Source organism: Panthera pardus, unplaced genomic scaffold, assembly GCF_024362965.1.
Source record: "Panthera pardus isolate Hobbes unplaced genomic scaffold, ASM2436296v1 HiC_scaffold_17, whole genome shotgun sequence".
NCBI lineage: Eukaryota > Metazoa > Chordata > Mammalia > Carnivora > Felidae > Panthera > Panthera pardus.
The window spans coordinates 46375263-46393843 of record NW_026526732.1 but is presented as its reverse complement, the minus strand read 5'-3'; the positions used below and the strand labels follow the sequence as shown (position 1 = coordinate 46393843).

The 18581-nt window shown below is 38.2% G+C and overlaps 1 protein-coding gene and 1 long non-coding RNA gene across 2 annotated transcripts; one reads left to right on the top strand and one right to left on the bottom strand.

The window, feature by feature from the left end:
* The first annotated feature begins 511 nt into the window (after nt 1–511).
* Nucleotides 512–8507, top strand: LOC109248457 (uncharacterized). Its single transcript, XR_002072065.2, has 3 exons — nt 512–1100; nt 1662–1794; nt 6332–8507. It is a non-coding gene; the product is annotated as an uncharacterized LOC109248457 (long non-coding RNA).
* Nucleotides 8508–10639: 2132 nt separating this feature from the next.
* On the bottom strand, nt 10640–18010 carry FAM162B (family with sequence similarity 162 member B). Its single transcript, XM_019418176.2, has 4 exons — nt 17555–18010; nt 17277–17385; nt 13800–13908; nt 10640–10812 (listed from the first exon to the last, which is right to left on the bottom strand). Exons 1-4 carry the CDS (start codon nt 17718–17720, stop codon nt 10714–10716), a joined length of 483 nt encoding a protein of 160 aa, XP_019273721.1. The 5' UTR covers nt 17721–18010; the 3' UTR covers nt 10640–10713.
* Nucleotides 18011–18581: the final 571 nt, after the last annotated feature.

Here is an 18581-nt window from a genome sequence, read left to right as displayed (position 1 = left end):
AAGTGCAAGAAAACAATGTGACTGCTTTCTATTTATTTATTTATTTACTTACTTATTTATTTATTTATTTATGTGACTGATGTGTCTTTTTTTTTTTTTTTTTTTGAGAGAGAGAGGGCACAAGTGAGGGAGGGGCAGAGACAGGGAGAGAAAGAATCCCATGAGGGGCAGAGAGAGAGAGAGAGGAAGAGACAAAGAAGTGGGACTCACCCCAAAGCAGGGCTGGAGCTCACGAACTCACCTGATGCAGGTCTCGAGCTCCCCCAAGTGGGACTCACAAGTGAGATCATGACCTGAGCAGAAGTCAGATGCTTAACCAACTGAGCCACCCAGTAGCCCCTTGTGAGTGATGTGTCTTAACAGAAAACACATTTGTTAGTTACGCTTTGTTGAGGCATGAGTTACAATTCTGTAGGCTGTGAGTTCAATGTTAATGAATCATATATATAGTCTTTAAAGAGAAACACCTATAGAACAGGGTATGTATTGTTTGGTTGACAAACATATTACCAGAGGTTCACAGGAACCTAACCCTGTATTTCCCCTAGGAGTAATGATTCAATACTTGCTAATTCAGTGTTTGCAGCAACTTTATACAATAACTACCATGAATAATGATAACTGACTGTATGTTTTTTGTAGATAACTTCTATCAGATTTAAAATGTACTCTTTTTTCCCTAATGTAAGGTTTTTATTTTATTCTGTTTTTAACCTGAATGGAGTTGAAATTCATCCAATTTTTCTCTGCATCGTGAATAAACCTATGGCTTTCCACTGTTAATATGTTGAAAAATAGACTTTCCAGTATTGAACCTATTTTAAGATGTATCCAATGTGTCAGTTATCATTTTATTGCTTTTAAGCTCCAAAAGCACCCTTCCCCAACCTACTTTTTGATATTGGTCCAGGACCTCATAAACATTTCTCCTTTGTCGGTAGAAGGCCATGGAGGGACACTGAAGGAGGAAAAAGTTTCATGACCTATTCCTAGTTTGCTTTTCCTAGCTTTTGTTCCTATGATGCTCAGCCACTGTGCAGAAGACTCCAGCGGCTCACCTCCAGCCTAGTGTCAGTGCTACTTCTGCAGGCAGCTTCGTGGTGAGTTTCATTGGCACCTCTAGTCCGCTTCCCAACCAGTTCAGTGGCACTCTCACAGGCAGCCCACTGGAGACTTACCCCAGTGACCCACCTCGTTTTCTAGCAAGTTGCACAGGCTCCCAGTAGGGGGTATCCCAGCTAGTTTCACTGGTGCCCCAGCAGGCTTGCAGGGAGCCTTGCAGGCATCCCAGTGGGCAACTTCTCAGTGAAATGAAGTAGCCCTTGGAAGCAACTTTCTAGGGAGTTCCTCCAGCACCCCTTGAGAGCAACTTACTGGTTAGTTTTGTTGGCACCTCAGTGGACAGTTTTCTGCTTGCCAGCCTCAGCCTGAGACACCCAAAGAACTTTTCTGCCATCCAGTAATGCTACATACCAATGAGGTCCAAATCTTAGCCTTGCTGGAGGGAGACCTATTCCAAATTGATTACTTCCTTGGATACTGACTTTGCCTCAGACATAGTGGCTGTTCCCTACATATCCTGTTATTTATCAGACTTCTCTTTACCAGGAGTAGCCAATGCCTCATTACTAGTCTCTTTACATTAAATTGTCCCTGTTCAGTTTTAGGTGCTGACAGCACTCTGGCAACCATGTGAACATTCCTAAAACACACAAGTGACACAGTACAAGAAAGGCAAAGATTCTCTTTGTGCCCAGGGAAAGCAGTGTTATGACGGGAAGCAGAGTGGCTATGGTAGGTAGACTAAGCCAATTTTCTGGAAAAATTATGAAACTACAAAGAAGATTGTGCTGAGGCTTGAATGTGTTTAGCCCAACTGCAGATCTAAGAGAATGCTGGCTGTTAAGAGATGCAAACATTTTGAACTGAGAGGAGATGAGAAGAGAAAGGACCGAGCGATCTAGTTCTAAGCTTCATATTTTGCTATATTATGAAGACAATAAAATCTTGATGTAATGTTCACCTAAAAATTTTTCCTGTTCAGGTATCAAGGACATGCTATTTTCTTAAAAAAAAAAAAAAGTTTTATTTGAGATCTTCACCTACATACCATACAATGTATCCACTTAGAGTATACAATTCAGTGGTTTCTATATTCATACAGATGTGTAACTATCACCATAATCAATTGTAGAACATTTTATTTTGTGACTCACTTCTTTCACTTAGCATAAATTTTTTCAGTGTTTAGTCCATGTTGTAGCATATATTGATATTTCGTTCCTTTTTTATTACTGAATAATATTCCACTGTATGGATATAACACATTTTATTTATCCATTCATTGGTTGATGGACATTTGGGTTATTTCCACATTTTGGTTATCATGAATTGTCCCCTTTATCCAATAACCCTCTATGTTTGGTAATATTCTTCACTCTTAAATCTACTTTGATGTTAATATAGCCACTCTTACTTACTTTTGTTTTAGCATAGTATATCTTTTCCATCTTTTTACTTTTAATCAATTTCCTCCTTTATAAAGTGGGTTTCTTGTACTTATCTACCAATCCAAGATAAGGATTTTGCTTTTTTATTCTGAGAATCTCTGCATTTTCATTGGAGTGTTTATAAATCATTAACAATTATCATGATTATTGATTTAATTTAGACCTAACTATTTGCTTTTTGTCCCTTTTTTTTTTTTTTTCTGGTCTGCTTTTGCTTTTTCTACACAGTTTTGGATTAGCTAGGTATTTTTTAGTTTTCCAATTCATCTCCTTTGTTGACTTATTAGCTGTAACTCTTTAATATTTATTTTTCATTTTTTATTGGTTGCTTTATAAAGGATTTAAAATAGCCATTTTTCACTCTGGCTACTTTCAAGTAATACAGAAGCATATAACATATAACACTGTACTTTTGAGCACTTGAGATGTGGTAGTACCACTGAGAAATTGAATTTTTAATGTTATTTTATTTTAATAAAGTTAAAAATAAAAACTGATTACTTGGTTATTAGAAAACCTAAGTATATTTGGCACAACTTAGGTATGGGAATTTTTGTTTTGACTATACATTTTATGAAGTGTAAATATAGACTAACTATTTCCAATCAAAATTTAGTCTTTGAACTGAGATGTAAAATCCATGTTGGGTCTCAAAGATTTAAAAAGGAAAAAGTAATATAAAATATCTTATTATTTTTATATTATGGTTACTTGCTAAAATACTATTTTGAACATACTGAGTTAAATTCCATTAAAATTCATTTTACTGATTATTTTTACTTTTTAACATGGCTATTAGAAAATTATAAATTTCCTATGTGGTGTTATTTTTCTGTTTGACAACACTGGTATAAGCAGCTTGAGTACAGTATACTTCCCTTGTCTCCTTCTCTGCCTCTGTCCTGTTGTCATACATTTTTCTTCTCTATATGTCATAAACTCCCTAATACATTTATTGTTTAGCCATAAATTTTTGCTTTAGTCAACTATTCTTAAATTTTTTTTTTAATGTTTATTTCTTTTTGAGAGAGACAGAGACAGAATGTGAGTGGGTTAGGGGCCGAGAGAGGGAGACAGAATCCGAAGCAGGCTCCAGGCTCCGAGCCATCAGCACAGAGCCCAATGCGGGGCTCGAACTCACAGAGCTGTGAGATCATGATCTAGCCGAAGTCAGACGCTGAACTGACTGAGCCACCCAGGCACCCCTTTAGTCAACTATTCTTGAGGTTTAAAAATGTATGAAGTTTTTTATATTTGCCTGCCTAGTTACCATTCCTAGTGCTCTTCAATTCTTTGTATAGATGTAGATTTCTATCTGGTATCATTTTCCTTCCACATGAAGGACTTTAACATTTTTATATTATAAGTTTGCTAGTGGTGAATACATCAGCTTTTGTATGCCTGAGTAAGTCCTTACTTCATCTTCATTTTTGAAAGATTTTTGTTGGATGTAGAATTTTAAAAACATTTTTTTCCCTTTAAGATGTTGCTCCAGTGTCTTCTGACTTGCCTTTACCTGATAAGAATTTTGCTGTCATTCTTATCTTTGTTCCTTTGTAAGTAATGTTAACTTTTTCTTTGACTGCTTTAACATTTTTTTCTTCATCACTGATTTTAAGCAATTTGATTATGATGTGTTTTGGTTTGCCTTTTTTCATGTTTCTTGTTCTTGCAGTTAGCTGAGCTTCTTGGGTTTTTGAGTTTATAGTTTGCATCAAGTTTGGAAACATTTCAACTCATTTCTTCCAATATTTTCTCAATTCCAATTCCATTTGTATTAGGCTGCTCAAAATAGTCATACCTCTAATACTGATGCTTTGTTCATGTCTCTCTCTCTCTGTGTTTCATTTTGGATAGTTTTCATTGCTTTGTCTTTGAAGCCACTAATCTTGTCTTCTGTTGTATCTAATTTGCTCTTAATTCCATTAGTGTATTTTTCATGTCAGACTTTGTATATTTCCTCTTTAACAGTTCTACTTGGGTCTGTTTCATATCTCCCATATTTCTTCTTATGCTCAAGCTTTTCTGTACTGTGTTGAACACAGCGGGTATGATTGTAGCTGATACGTTGTACTTATCTGCTAATTCTAATGTGCTCTGTTTTTGTTTTTCTTCTTTTTCTTCATTATGGTTTATATTTTCCATTTGCGTGCATTCTTTTCATGTCTGGTAATTTTGTGCTGGAAACCAGGCATTGTGAATTTTACTTTTTTGGCTATTAGATAAGGATTTCCTGCATATATTCTTAAGCTTTGTTATTGGACGCAATGAAGTTACTTGAAGACACTTTGATCCTTTAGTCTTGCTTTTAAACTTTGTAAGGCAGGCACAGAACAGCCTTTATTTTATTCCTGAGGCAATATCATTCTGAGTACTCTGCTAGTCTGCCAAATATAAGAGTTTTTAGTTGGGCCAGTGGAACTCAAACCATTCTTGGCCATGTGTAAGCTCCAAACAAAAATTGTTTCTCCTTATTCTTTCAACTCGTTCTTTTCATGACCATGGGTAGTGGTCACTCAGCTCAGGTGTCTAGAGCTCTCTGCACAGCTTTATCATTTTGGTTCCCTGCCCTGTGAAATCTAATTGTCTTATCTTCCCTGGCTTCCTGACCCTTCTCTTCAACTCTGAGAAAATTCTAGGCTCCACCTAGGTTTCCTGTCCACACCCTGCAGTCTTGAAACTCTCTAGGCAGTAAAGTGGAACAATTACAGAGCCCAACTAACTTATTTTCTCTTTTTCATGGATTACTGCCTTTCATTGCCTGATGTCCAATGTCTGGAAACTGTTGTTTCATGTTTTTGTGCAATTTTTCAGTTGTTTCAGGCAGGAGAGTATATCTTGTTCCTATTACTCCATTTTGGCCAGATCAGAAGATGGCATACCAATTCATAATGTTCTTTTTAAAATCTCTGGCTTTAATCCCTGTTATCATTTCTAAACTGTTTTCTTGTACCTTTCATCTCTTATCTTGACGACTCTGCCAAATTCAGTTACATCAACCCTCTATATTCTATGTTTTAATTTACTTCATTAGTTTCTGCTGTTTTATAATTTCCAATCTTTTATTCCCTTTGGGTGTATTCTATATTTCTGTTTCTAATTTCTTAGGGATGTTTAACACATTTGTTATAAACCTTTCATTCCTAAGAAATGCATATTGAGGCTATTAATTTATTTTGAATTACCACTTCAGCTGCATTCCACAGTTCTGATATATAGCTTTTTCTTATTATTCAATTCTAAGCATTTTTAAACTTCTACTATGATTTATTCTTTGATCTGTGAATCATTTAGAAATGTTTTAAAATCCTCAAACTTTAAAAAAAATTGTGACAATAAATGAACAAATAAGTAAACAAAAACATTATGCCATTAATTTCTAAGTTGGGATAGGATTACTCTTATAGTTTAACAGTTGATGAAATGTGCTTTATGTTTTATTATATGCTGTTTTAGTGAATGTTTCATGCATGCTAGAAAAGAATGTATATTATTAATTGATTCACATTTTTAATATATTTACGAGTCAGTGAAATTTGTCAATTTCTAAGAAAGATATGTAAATTTCCCAAGATAATGGTGGGTTTGTCCACTTTTTCCTTATAGTTCTGGTAATTTTTTATGTATTTAGATGCTGCATTACTTTGTGCATACAAATTTATAATTGGTATAATATTTTTCAAGTTCAAATGAGAATTTGTAAATTTATGTGCCAAAAGAACAGAATAGTTATTACAAAATGTTAGTTTCAGATTATGTGATAACTGAATTTGAATAAAACAAACTAGTTGAAACTTAGCTGAAAATATTTTATTTTTCAGTTGTTGTGGGAACAATGGACCTTATTGCTGAAGGCTGAAGACACAGAAGCCCTATTATGCCTAGATGAAAATGTGATCAGATTGAAGGTTCAATCACAGCTTTTCGTGGTGAAATCTATACCAGCGCACTAGAGAATGGCCACTATCCAAAAAGGCAGCCAGTAGATAGAATAAAAGAGTACAAAACCTTTGGTCTAGGATTTACTAATGTTAAAAAGAAAAATAGATGACAGTGAACAGGTTGGTTAATAAAATGATGTAACTAAAACCAAGCAGAAAACAACAGAAAAAACCCTGTTCTCAATCCCCGTTCTAGGTAACTTCACTGTAAACATCTTTGGTGAAAGCAGTTTCCCTTCAGACATTTTCACAGCACAACCAATGGGCTGTCAGCAATTTTGCCTTAAATGGTAGAATATCTGGTTGATAGTTTGGTTTCATTCTCTATTGACCAATCAACCACGTTTGGCAAAGTTAAAGTATTGAAGCTAGATGTCCATTTGTTTTCATTTCTCCACTGACAAAATCCCCATCTTTGTATTCTATATATCTTAGTCCTCATAATGGTCTATACATATTCTGTTATTTTAGTTGTGTACTTTGTATACAGTATATTACTGCTTTCAATACATTCTGCATATCTTTGTCTTCTCTTACCAGAGTTTCTTTTCTTTATTCTGACTACTGACATATCTGGATTCATTTTGACCATGTTATTTTGTTCTGTTTCCCCTTTTTTTTCTTTCCCCTTTTCTCTTTTCTCCCCCCTTTTTACCTTTTGATTAATTTCATTCATCTATTTTTTAAAAAAATCTCTACCTGTTTGAGAGTTCGTATTTTCCTGTTACCCTAGGAATCTTAACATATATATTTAACTTAACAAAAATCTAAATAGTTTTGCATTCCTCTCAATCAATGCAAGAACCCTACTCCTCTACAATTTATAAGGTAGTTTTTTTTTTTCTGAGCCATAAGTTAGATATTTTTAGGATATAGCGTCAATTTTTACTTTAAGTATTTTTACATTTTTTTCTTTTTCATCCATTCCTTCTCGAAGCTTAGACCCTCCACTGGAGACTGCTTTCCACATTCTTGTCCTTCGGACATAGCCTCTTAGCTCACTTATTCATTTTCTGATATGGCCAGATATCCCAGGATCATCTTATATATTTCCTGTACCACATCTGGGATCAGCCATTTCCCTAAGGAGGCCTCGTTTCTGTTAGTATGAAATGATATTTGGAAATCAAGATCTGTGTGCTAGGAGCATACAACTACTTGGTTGCCCATCGCTAACTAGGCCTTTTCAATGTACAGAGCTAGGAAAAAATGTATTTTTTAATTACTTATGCTTAATCAATGTATATGAAGTTTTCTTACCAATATCAATATTATTGTTAATAATATGCTAACTGAAAACAGGGGTTTGGTTTTTGGGTGAAGGAGGAGACTTCTTTTTAAAGGTCAAATATATCCTACTAGAGATTTTTAAAAAACACTTGAAATATTTACTCTCCATGTGCCAACTTGATACACAAGTTTATTCATTTGATTTTGCTTTTAAAAGTTGATTGCCTTTTTTAAAGAACGTAATGTTTTTATCATTATGTGAGACATCCATACTGTCTAAAGTAAAATATATAAAACAAGATATATTCAGAAAAGTTTAGCTTCTATCACTGTCCTCTCCAACATATTTCCTTCCTTGTCCTATAAGTCACATTAAAAATATTTTTTTCAGTTTACCTTTCCATTTTTTTAATGTTTATTCATTTTGAGAGAGAGAAAGGGAGAAAGTGCATGCAGTGGGAGAGGGGCAGAGAGAGAAGGAGAGAAAGACTCCCAAACAGGCTTCACGCTATCAGCACAGACCCTGACGTGGGGCTTGATCCCACAACCATGAGATCATGACCTGAGCTGAAATCAAGAGTTGGATGCTTAACTGACTGAGCTACCCAGGCACCCCAATCCTTCCATCTTTTAATGTAAAAATACATTTACATATTTCCTCCCTTTATTAAACAATAGCATAGCACACATGCTTTTCTCTAATGCACTTTTTTCACTCAAGTATATTCTGTAGCTCATGACATAGCAGAATACAGAGCTCTTCATGCTCTACTGTACCAGCATAGTACTCCATTGTGTGGACATACCATTATTTGTTCAATTAACCCCTTAGACATTTAAATTGTTTTCAGTCTTTGGCACTGTAAAGAGTGTGGCAATGAATAACACTGTAAATTTCTAGTTCAATAAACATATATGCAATGTTGCTAGATATTGTCGTATTTCCTTTGTGAGGACTTCCTCTCTCACTACCTTGGAAACATAGGATGTTGTTCAAGTCACTTTTCTTAAAAGCAGCTTTATTGTGGTATAATTTCTCTACCGTAAAATTCACCCATTTAAGTGTAACGTTGCGTTTTCATAAATTTACACAGTTGTGCATTACTACAATCGGTTTTAGAACACTTTTATCACCTCAAAAGCTTCTGTTGTGTGCTATTTTAGCCAAATATTTGGTATGGGTTTATTGGTGGGTGGGCATAACACAGATGGCCTAAATTCTGACCCCAAATACATATGATAAACTTTTGGTTAGGTTTTTTTTTTTTTTAAGTTTTATTTATTTTGAGAGGGGCAAAGACGGCACATGTGGGGGAGGTGCAGAGAGAGAGATAGAGAGATTGAGAGAGAGAGAGAGAGAGAGAGAGAGAGAGATTCCCAAGCAGGCTCCATGCTGCCAGCACAGAGCCCAATGCAGGGTCTGAACTCACGAAATGGAGAGATCATGACTTGAGCCAAAATCAAGAGTTGGACACTTAACTGCCTGAGCCACCCAGGTGCCCCTTGGTCAGATATTCTTTAAGGACTTTTTTTCCTACTTTTCATTTAGATCTAAAGATAATACATAAGTTTCTCTCCTGTCTCTCATTTTCTCTTCTCCTCTCTTGGAGGCACTGTGATAGTTGGTTTTATGTGTCAGTTTGAGTAGGTTAAAGTATCTAATTATCTAATTAAACACTCATCTAAATGTTGCCGCGAAGGTATTCTGGAGAGGGGGTTAACATCTATAGCCAGTTGACTTTAAGTAAAGAAGATATCTTCAGTAGTCTGACTGGGCCTCATCCAATCAGTTGAAAGAACCGCAGAGCATAACTGAAGTCTCCTGAGGAAGAAAAAACTACTTTTGGACTATAGCCTCAGTTCCTGCCAGAGAGCTCCCAGCCTGTTGGTCTGCTCTACAAATTTCTGCTTTGCTAGTGCCACAAACCTGTAAGCCAATCCTTTAAATAAATCTCTCTCTCTCCCTCTGTGTGTGTGTGTATGTATGTATGTAAGTACGTACACACACACACACACACACACACACACACACACAGACATAATATGCAGTAAATGAAATTATACTGTTTCAACTACCTAAGTTTATGACTAAAAATTATAGATTCCAAATGAAAATTATGTGAGGAGATATATAATTTTAAAGTTGTTTTAGAGCTTACTCAAACAACTTTGAAGGCCATTGATTGACATGCAATTTTCTTCTTTAATGTCTTTGTCTCTTTAACTTACTTATACAATTACTGTTTTGGTATTTTTGTCATTTTAGAATAGATTTTGAAATTAATAGTTCTTAGTTTATAAAACTTTTCAAACTTATTTTATCTAATTGCGAGGAATAATGTGAAAAGATTAACCAGAGGTATTATCCAATTACCAAATAGAGTGGAACTTTGGTTGAAAATTCGCTTAGATTTCCAAAGAACCCTTAGTGAGCAACATACACAGAGTGCTCAGTTTAGGCTTATCTATGATGGCCAAAGACTGGACCAAATATCCAGATAAACTATGGCATATTCATACAATGGAAAACTATAACAAAATGAAAATGAATAAACTCATGGTACACAAAATTTTTGGATTGATCTCACAACATAATGTTGAATATCAGGATCCACCTTCACAAGTGCATATTGTGTAATTCTACTTATATAAAGTTCAAAACCAAGCAAAACTAATCTATGGTGATAAAACTCACAACAATGGTTACCTTGGGAGGGTAATGACTGACAGGGGGGCAGAAAGGAGGTTTCTGGGGTACTACTTGTGTTCTGCATCCTGACCTGGGCAGTGATTATGCAGGTGTGTCCATTATGTAAATATATATCAGACTGTATACACTTTTGTGCACTTTTCTGAATATAGTTATACTTCAATACAAATTTTCCTAAAGAGTAAAAATAAAAAAGACTTTGTGCTTCTTTGCACCAAATAAAACCATGGCAATTATCTTCTTAAATATTCTGTTTTATCTATGTTTTATTGTTTTTGATAATAGCAATGATATTCTGATTAACACTTTGTTACTTCGAGTTTCATTTAGCCTTAGCCTGTTCAGCCAATGCAGCTTCTTTACGCCACTTAGCTTTCTTTGCCAGATTCCAACTTGTTAAGGACTCGTGTCGTTCTGCAGCCTAAAAAATACACAACAACAAGAAAAATTAAATAAATAAATAAATAAATAAATAAATAACAAAGCAATGTGACTCTCTGGAAAAATTTGTGTTTTAGATAGACATACACAGGAGATACTACTCTGTGAAAAGGAGAAGAGTGACTTACAACGTCTGTCACAAATAGTATCCAAGAAAAATGATCCTCTGGTATAGAAAAAAAAATTATTTAAGTTGCTGGACTTCTACTCAACAGGACAGCTGATGTCAGAAACCTGCCCTGACCCTCTCTTGGCACACAAAGACATATTTTGGGGCAAAAAATAACAAAAATACTTTCAAATGCTTACACTCAAAAATCAATAAAGGTAAATCCTCAGGTACCAGGAATGGAAAAAACTAAAAAGGCATGAACTGGTGGGAAATAAGAAGGATTGAAGCCAGGATGGGAAGGAATGGTTTCAGGAAGGGGACATTAGGGAAAAATATTGGTTTTAACAACTGTGAGCTGGAAGTTTAATCTCTACACCAACAGGTGAGTCTAGAGTTTGGATCTGGAGTTGGAAGTATCAGGTACACCAATGAAGTGACTAAAATTCCTCTCACTAGCCCAAGGAACTAGCAAGGAAACTAAGCATTTATCTGGGGCAGTGGCGGAGGTGGGGGGGGGGGGGGGGCGGGGATCACCTGTGAAAAGAAAAGCTGATCAGCATCATAATTAGGAGGCAAGAACTCTAGCTAGAAAATGGATCTGAGAAAATAATCTAAGTGCAGTACAGAGACACAGATAACAAAAAAGTAGAAAAGACGGTTAAGAGACTTGGAAAATAGAATTAGAAGTTCCAACACACATTCATGATAGGTAGAGAGAATAGACAGAATGGGTGAAGGGTCTGTATTTGAAGTTATAACAGCTTAGACTTTTTCAGAATTGAGGCCAGCTATAGGTCCTCAGCCTGAAGAGCACACGAAGTCCTTAGCAGAATAATAAAAAAAAATAATAGATATTGATGAATGCCTAATTTGCACCTTACATTTAATATACCCAAAGTACACGACTTGGTGTATTTTGCCTCTTGTGCCTACCAGTTCTTTCCCCAGCCATCACCCATCTCCAGCGGCACCATCCATCTAGTTGCTTAAGTCAAAAACCCAGGCTTTTTGACTTCTTTCTTCCCTTTCTTGTCTTTTCCCATATCAAATTTACCACAAAGTTCTATCCTTCCTATTCCCACAAATATTATTTCAAATTGCTAACCTTTTCTTCACCTCCAACTATCACAATCTCATTTAAGATATATGCATTAGTTATTTAATCAGATCAGGGTGATATCAGGATAGATGGTGAGGAGTGGTCCAATGGCAGGTATATTTTATTTTTAATTTTTTTAATGTTTATTTTTGAGAGAGAAAGAGACAGGGCATGAGCTGAAGAGGGGCAGAGAGAGAGGGAGACACAGACTCCAAAGCAGGCTCCAGTCTCTGAGCTATCAGCACACAGCCCGATGCAGAGCTGGAACTCATGAACCATGAGATCATGACCTGAGCTGAAGTTGGACGCTTAACCAACTGAGCGCCCCCGGTAGCTATATTTTAAAGTGGAGTCAATAAGATTGCTGATGTATAATGGCTTATTCATGAACAGCTAGAAAGATGACAAAATAGTGAGCACCTGGGCAAGGCCATTTTGGAGGGGGTGGTCACAGAAGGTCTCTGATGAGAATGAGAATAAGCTAGCTATGGCAAGGCCAGGGGAAGGAAGGAAAGCCTAGTGAAGAGAAAGGGCTTGGTATATTAAAAAAATAGAAACGAACTACTGTAGATGGGGCATAACAAAGAGAAGACGTTATGAAACAAGGAGGGTCCAGACAGTATCAGCCTCCAGTCTGTCATTAAGGAGCTAGAGAATCATCAACTTGGTGACAGTCATTTTATCTAGAGTAGGTTATAAAGAAGAGATGACCAAATTTCTTCATTTCCGTGTTTGAATACTTAAGAAATATTTAAGAAATTTGCCATTTGATGAGAATAATTTCAAAGCACAAGTTCTCTGCCAAGCTAATAGAAATGAAAGGGTATGTATATAACATCAGTAAGCTAACAGTCCTCAGGCCCTATGTGAATTACTGGGCTCCGATAGTCTCAAAAACCTGAAAAGTAATGATAGGCAGAATCACAGGAATAGGCACAATGGTAATTGGCTACACACTCCCAGAGAGTGAAGAAGTATAGATCCAAGCAAACTCTTCCGTGTGACGAAGTTGTCAAAATCTAGTTCCAACTCTGGCGGCACTATTAGAACATGGTTCATGATCAAAGAAGTTGCAGTCATGCTCTAGTGCATTCAGTTGCAAATGCCCAGTGAAGAGCGACTCTGATAAACTGGAGTGTGTTCAGAGAGCTCAAAATAGAGAAATTAAGACTGGAGAAGAGAAGACTCATGGGGATGTGTTAGTTGTCTCCCAGTATTGGGGGGCTGCTCTTCATGGTAAAAAGTGCCCAGCAGATGGATTTGGGGAAGCAAGAAACAAAATTAGAGAGCAGTCAGCTCTTAATTTCTCTCTAGAAACCACATACTGAAGACGGCAAAGAGAGGGCTCACATACAGGATACTGACAAGCCGGCCTTGAACACTTCCAACGTTTGCATTTCCATTTCAAGATTTTATGCGATAACTATGATTGAGTTCATGACTTAAGGAATGATCTAGTCTGGAAACTTTCATGCAGCAAACTTCTTGTGCAGATTTTAACCAGGCTATTAACTGTCCTGTTTTTGTTTTCATCTTTTAATTGGAAATTAGCTTTTGTTCCTCCTACCCATGTATTTTGCATTTGTGGACTCAAAAAATTTGTTTCCTGTAGAATAGATATATATGGGCAGCTCAAGGTGTCTAAGATGCAATCGTGCTTACATTAAAAGCACAGCAATAATCCCCAAACTGAGAACAAAGCTCATAATATTGCTTAAAATTCACTAGTCCAGCTTTATTTTAAAGAGATACTCACCCTTTTGGCTGATGCTATCACTGCAAAACAGGCGATAATTGTGAGTCCAATCATTATGTAACAAGCTTTCACCCGAGCTTTGTTTCTTGCAGCATCTATCATTTCTGGCCTAAACCAAGATGTGCATTCTGTTAATCATATTGAAATAATATTATTTTCTGACTGACATGATAGACGATCATTTGTTATGTAAATGTTCCAAAGATGTCTCTGAATGCAAACTGCAGATGTGGAAGACATCCAAATGCTAGCCCATTATGTTACCAATTTCAAATTAACAGGTACATTTTCATCTTAATTAATGTTAGTCACCATGAAACCACAGTGTAGTATATTTAGTTTCTTTTCTTTTATAATGTTTTTTTTAACGTTTATTTTTATTTATTTGGAGGGAAAGATAGAGAGTGAGCAGGGAAGGGCAGAGAGAGAGAGGGAGACAGAATCCCAAGTAGGCTCCACATTGTCAGTGCAGAGCCCGATGTAGGGCTCTAACCCATGAACCATGAGATCATGACCTGAGCCAAAATCAAGAGTCAGATGCTGAACTGACTGATCCACCCACTCTCCCCAGTGTATTTAGTTTCTAATTGCTCAAAATATAACTACTAGAGATTATGGCCTGACTTCCTTTTTTTTTTTTTTTTTTCCACAGATCAGGGTAAAGGTAAGAATTTAACCTTATACATGTCTCGAATGACTTGTGTTCATTCGGCCCCTCTGTTATTAAGCGGGCTTCACTTTTAATTTTAAACAGGTGTTTTTTAAAACTCATTTTCATCATTTTGCTTCCTCTCTAGCCTCCAGATCTCATCTTGCTCCCTCCCATCCTATCCTGATTAAAGAGACTATTACACATTTTGTGAAGATGATTATTAAAGGAAAGGTGTTTCCTTCGTGGCTTTTGCATGAAGTTTTCAAAAGAAGTGATCAAAATTACAAAGATTTGTTGAAGAAAAAGATAAACCATCTTCTTTTTCCTATTATTATTCTGAAATTTTAAATACTTACTTGAATATTAGGTCGTCTTATTAATAAAGTTATAGGCAAGTTGTTTAAGATTTTAGCAGTGCTATTTAACAAAGCAGTGTTATGAAAGTAATCATGCCTGTGGGCTTTTTATACTGAAATAAACTTTAACAATTTGGAATAATATGAAGTGGAAGTTTACAGATATACATAATTAAAGAATAATTCTTGAGAATGTGTTCAGCAGTATTCTTTATTATCTAATGTCAAGTTTAAATAGAATGTAGTTGCACTGAAAACAAAATTTAGAAAGACAGGTCGCAATTTCGCTTACAAATGAAAAAAATTTTTTTAACTTTTCTACCATTTTAAAGAGCACAGAAAACCAATATCTAACTCTTTTCCTTAGATTTTTGACAGATTAATGTACGTTTTAAGATGCTAGTTGTAAACAGGTGAACATATGAAAACATTATTAGATTATATTTGTTGCTGACTTTTGTTCCAGATGGAACCTAAAAGATATGATCTTTTTTACCCATCCATCTGGCTTTGATCTGCTATACCAAATTAGTTTAGCTCTGAAAAAAGAAGAAAAACACAGTTATTAAATATCATTAGGGTATGGTATGACGATTATAGTTCACTAATTAATTATATGCCCATTAAGAGCATGCACAGTGAAAGCTGTTTACATTGTAAGTCTAACAGTTTAGGAGGCACAGCCCTCCTAAAACAGCAGTGCCTTGAAATATATATATATATATATATATATATATATATATATATACACACACACACACATATATATATATATATATAACAGCAAAATGAAAAATATTCAAGTATTTTCATGTTTCTGACCCAAAACTACAATTCCTTTCTTAGGCATCTTATTCAAAGTTAAATTCTCCTGTTTATAACAAGTATTTTGACTATGATCCTGGGGCAATTAAATTATTTCTGTAAAATGGGTCTCTTCACACGTAGAGCTATATTAATGCAATACTGGGTCTACTGTGTTTTGACAAGTATTAGTTTACACTACTGCAAGTTCTTTACATTTTTTTTTCTTTTTTTAGTTACCAGTTTATTTGTTTCTATTTACTACTGAAGTATTGATTGCTCTGTTGTAGCACTAAAACCCAAAATTCCAAAAAATCAAGCATGGTGTTTTAGCTTCTCTGAGGATAATTTCGGCTTTGGGCTAAGTCTGTAGTTTGGAGTCTATAGATTTCAAGGAAAACAATATTTTTTTATAATATTAAGAAATGTCTCTGTGGTTGAATAAATGCTAAATACAGTTTTCAGATTCTGCGTTATTTTCAAATTCCATGTCTATTCCTCATTGAATAATTTGATCCAAGAAAGGGACAAAAATGTTTGAGAATTCATTACTGACTGAACACTTGGCATCACATGTTTTTTTTTTCCCATTTATTTGAGATGCTTTTGATAACTAGTAAATAAAAAGTAATAAAAGTGTAGACAAGTACAGCTGAAACTTACGTAACATGTGTTAACTATACTTCAATTAACAAAATGTAAATTTAAATTTAAAAAAGTGTAGTCGATATGAGCAGAACAAGATATAGGCCCAGTTTCCAATTTCCATTCTAATAGGCATTGCTTACATTATATAAACATAATATACAGGACATCTGAAATCCTTATTTGATATTACAGTTCTAGTCTCCCCATTAAAAAAAAAAATCAGCTTAAAAGGTAATAGATTGATTTTATCCTTCCTTCCTCCCCTTTTTTATCCACTCCCTTGTGAAAACGCTGGAAAGTAACTTGGGCTTGCATGCACTGAAACTGTAGAGAGACAGTTTTTACAGGTTAACTTTACCCTTGGGGTGAAACCGTCAGCTTGAGTTTTATCATTTAAGCGAACCACTATCTTGGGTTTGGGATGGTGAAGAGGCCAGCGATGCTGGTGTCCCAGAGTCCTAGCCCGAGTAAACCCGGCGCTCAGTGGGCTGCAGAGCCCCGTATAGCAGGTGTCTCCCGCCCCAAGATAGGAGGTCCTATAGATGGGGCTTCCTCCCAGAGACTCTCCAGTCCTCCCGGGAGCCATGATCCTTCCTTGGGTGGAGCAGGGATCTGCTCCGCCGGCAGAATTTCTCTCCCCCTATGGGGACCCCTCAGGTACCCGGGGACGCACTGGCGGACCATGTCTTCCGTGTGGCCTAAGTGCTTCGCTGCCTTGCGACTAGGAGCTCGCTGGGAGCGGGTATCTGGGCGACGCTGCGAGTGCCCACTGCACTTCTGGGTTTTCACTCAACTTCAGCAATCTCCCTGTAAGCTTATGTGCCCACTGTCCAGTCAAGGAACTTGACATTTAACCTCACTACGGGGAGGCTGGGGAGGCACATTCCTTAAGGGGGTAGATGTTGTGGACCACCGCGGCCTCCTCCGCACCCAGGAGAGCCCAGGTCCGGAGGTGGATGGGCCCCGCACCCCTCACAGGCGCAAGACACCAGGCGGCGCGGCACAGGCCACACTTACGGGATCCGAGGCGGGATGTCCTCCATCGTTTTGAAACGTCCGGTCCACAGCAGGATTTTCTTGTCGAATTGCGAAGGCTTGTACTCGGCGGGGACCCGGTGCACCTTCCCTGCTGCGAAAGCGACAGGGGTGGACGGAGGGACCGATAGACCGACGGCACAGTGGCTCAGTGCGCACCCACGCCTCCACCTCCCTCCCTCACCCCAGCCCCGGCTCCACGCCGGCCGCTCCGCATCCCCTCCCTCCCAGGTCGTTCCCAGTCAGGACTCCCCCCGGACCTTGGGGCCCAGAGCCGCTGGGGGCACGGCTGCTACAGTAGCGGGGCAGACCCCGAGGCCGCGGAGGCGCGAGGGCCCGCCACGCGGCTTCTCCGTGCGCTCCCGGGGCGCAACGGAAGATGCGCCCCAGGCCGAGGCGCAGGGGGCCCCCGCCAACCGCGAGCATGCTGCGCCCCTTCCCGCGCTCCCAGCCGCCGGCGGAGGACTGCTCAGCTCCCTGGCCCGGCCCGCCCCGCCCCGCGGCGCTCCCAGGGGAGACCCCGGAGCGCAGCTGCAGCCTCTGGCACGCGCACACCCGCTCCCGGTCTCCGCCCCCCGGCCGGCGACCTCGGACTGGGGTGCCACGGCCCTGGGGGGCCGATTCCCTCCCGGGCGGGGCCCCGGGGGAGGCGTGCCTCTGCTGGAAAACTCTCGAAGCAGGTTCACCACCTCCTGAGACTGCTGCCTGCAGCTCGTTTTAAAGGCATTTCTTCGTACCGAGTAGAAACGCGTTGCCATCAGGCTTTCACCCTTTGGTTCCACTGGTTGGCGCCAAGAGAATCGATCTAACCCCTCTCCTCCAGGAAGAACCAACAGTCCTTCAAGGGCAGGACACGCCAGATGGTTTCCAAGTAAGTGTGAGGACGTTCAACACACTTCTGAATTCCGTGAAGAGAGATTTTGAAGATGGCTCTTCACCCCACACTCCACTCCCAGACTTTTCCTCTTTTCTACGTGGAACAGCCTCAGTTACTAGAATTTATTTTTCTCTATCCATTTCTTCCTAAGACCACAGACTCTCCAAATGTTCTTCAAAATGAGCCTTTCTTCTACCCTCCACCATCTTCTCTCTGCAAAAAGGGGGGAGAATCTGCTGTTCTCTGGCATCTGACGGGAAACAGGGACTCAGAAAAAGGGCTTTTAGGAAAGCTGTCTACGCTGAAGGAATTTACTTATTCCGTTTACTCATCTTCCAGGGGCAACAGACCCCAGCCAGGGGAGAGTGATCTTCAGGACCCAGCACCAGGCCCAGCTCACCCTCATCCTG

Excerpts from the sequence above, each read along its gene's own strand:
- FAM162B (XM_019418176.2), bottom strand. The coding sequence starts at position 17,720 with ATGCTCGCGGTTGGCGGGGGCCCCCTGCGCCTCGGCCTGGGGCGCATC. Across the intron at positions 13,909-17,276 it reads GACATCCCGCCTCGGATCCC|GCCAGAAATGATAGATGCTG; the intron begins GTAAGTGTGGCC and ends ATCTTGGTTTAG. Across the intron at positions 10,813-13,799 it reads TGATAGCATCAGCCAAAAGG|GCTGCAGAACGACACGAGTC; the intron begins GTGAGTATCTCT and ends TGTATTTTTTAG.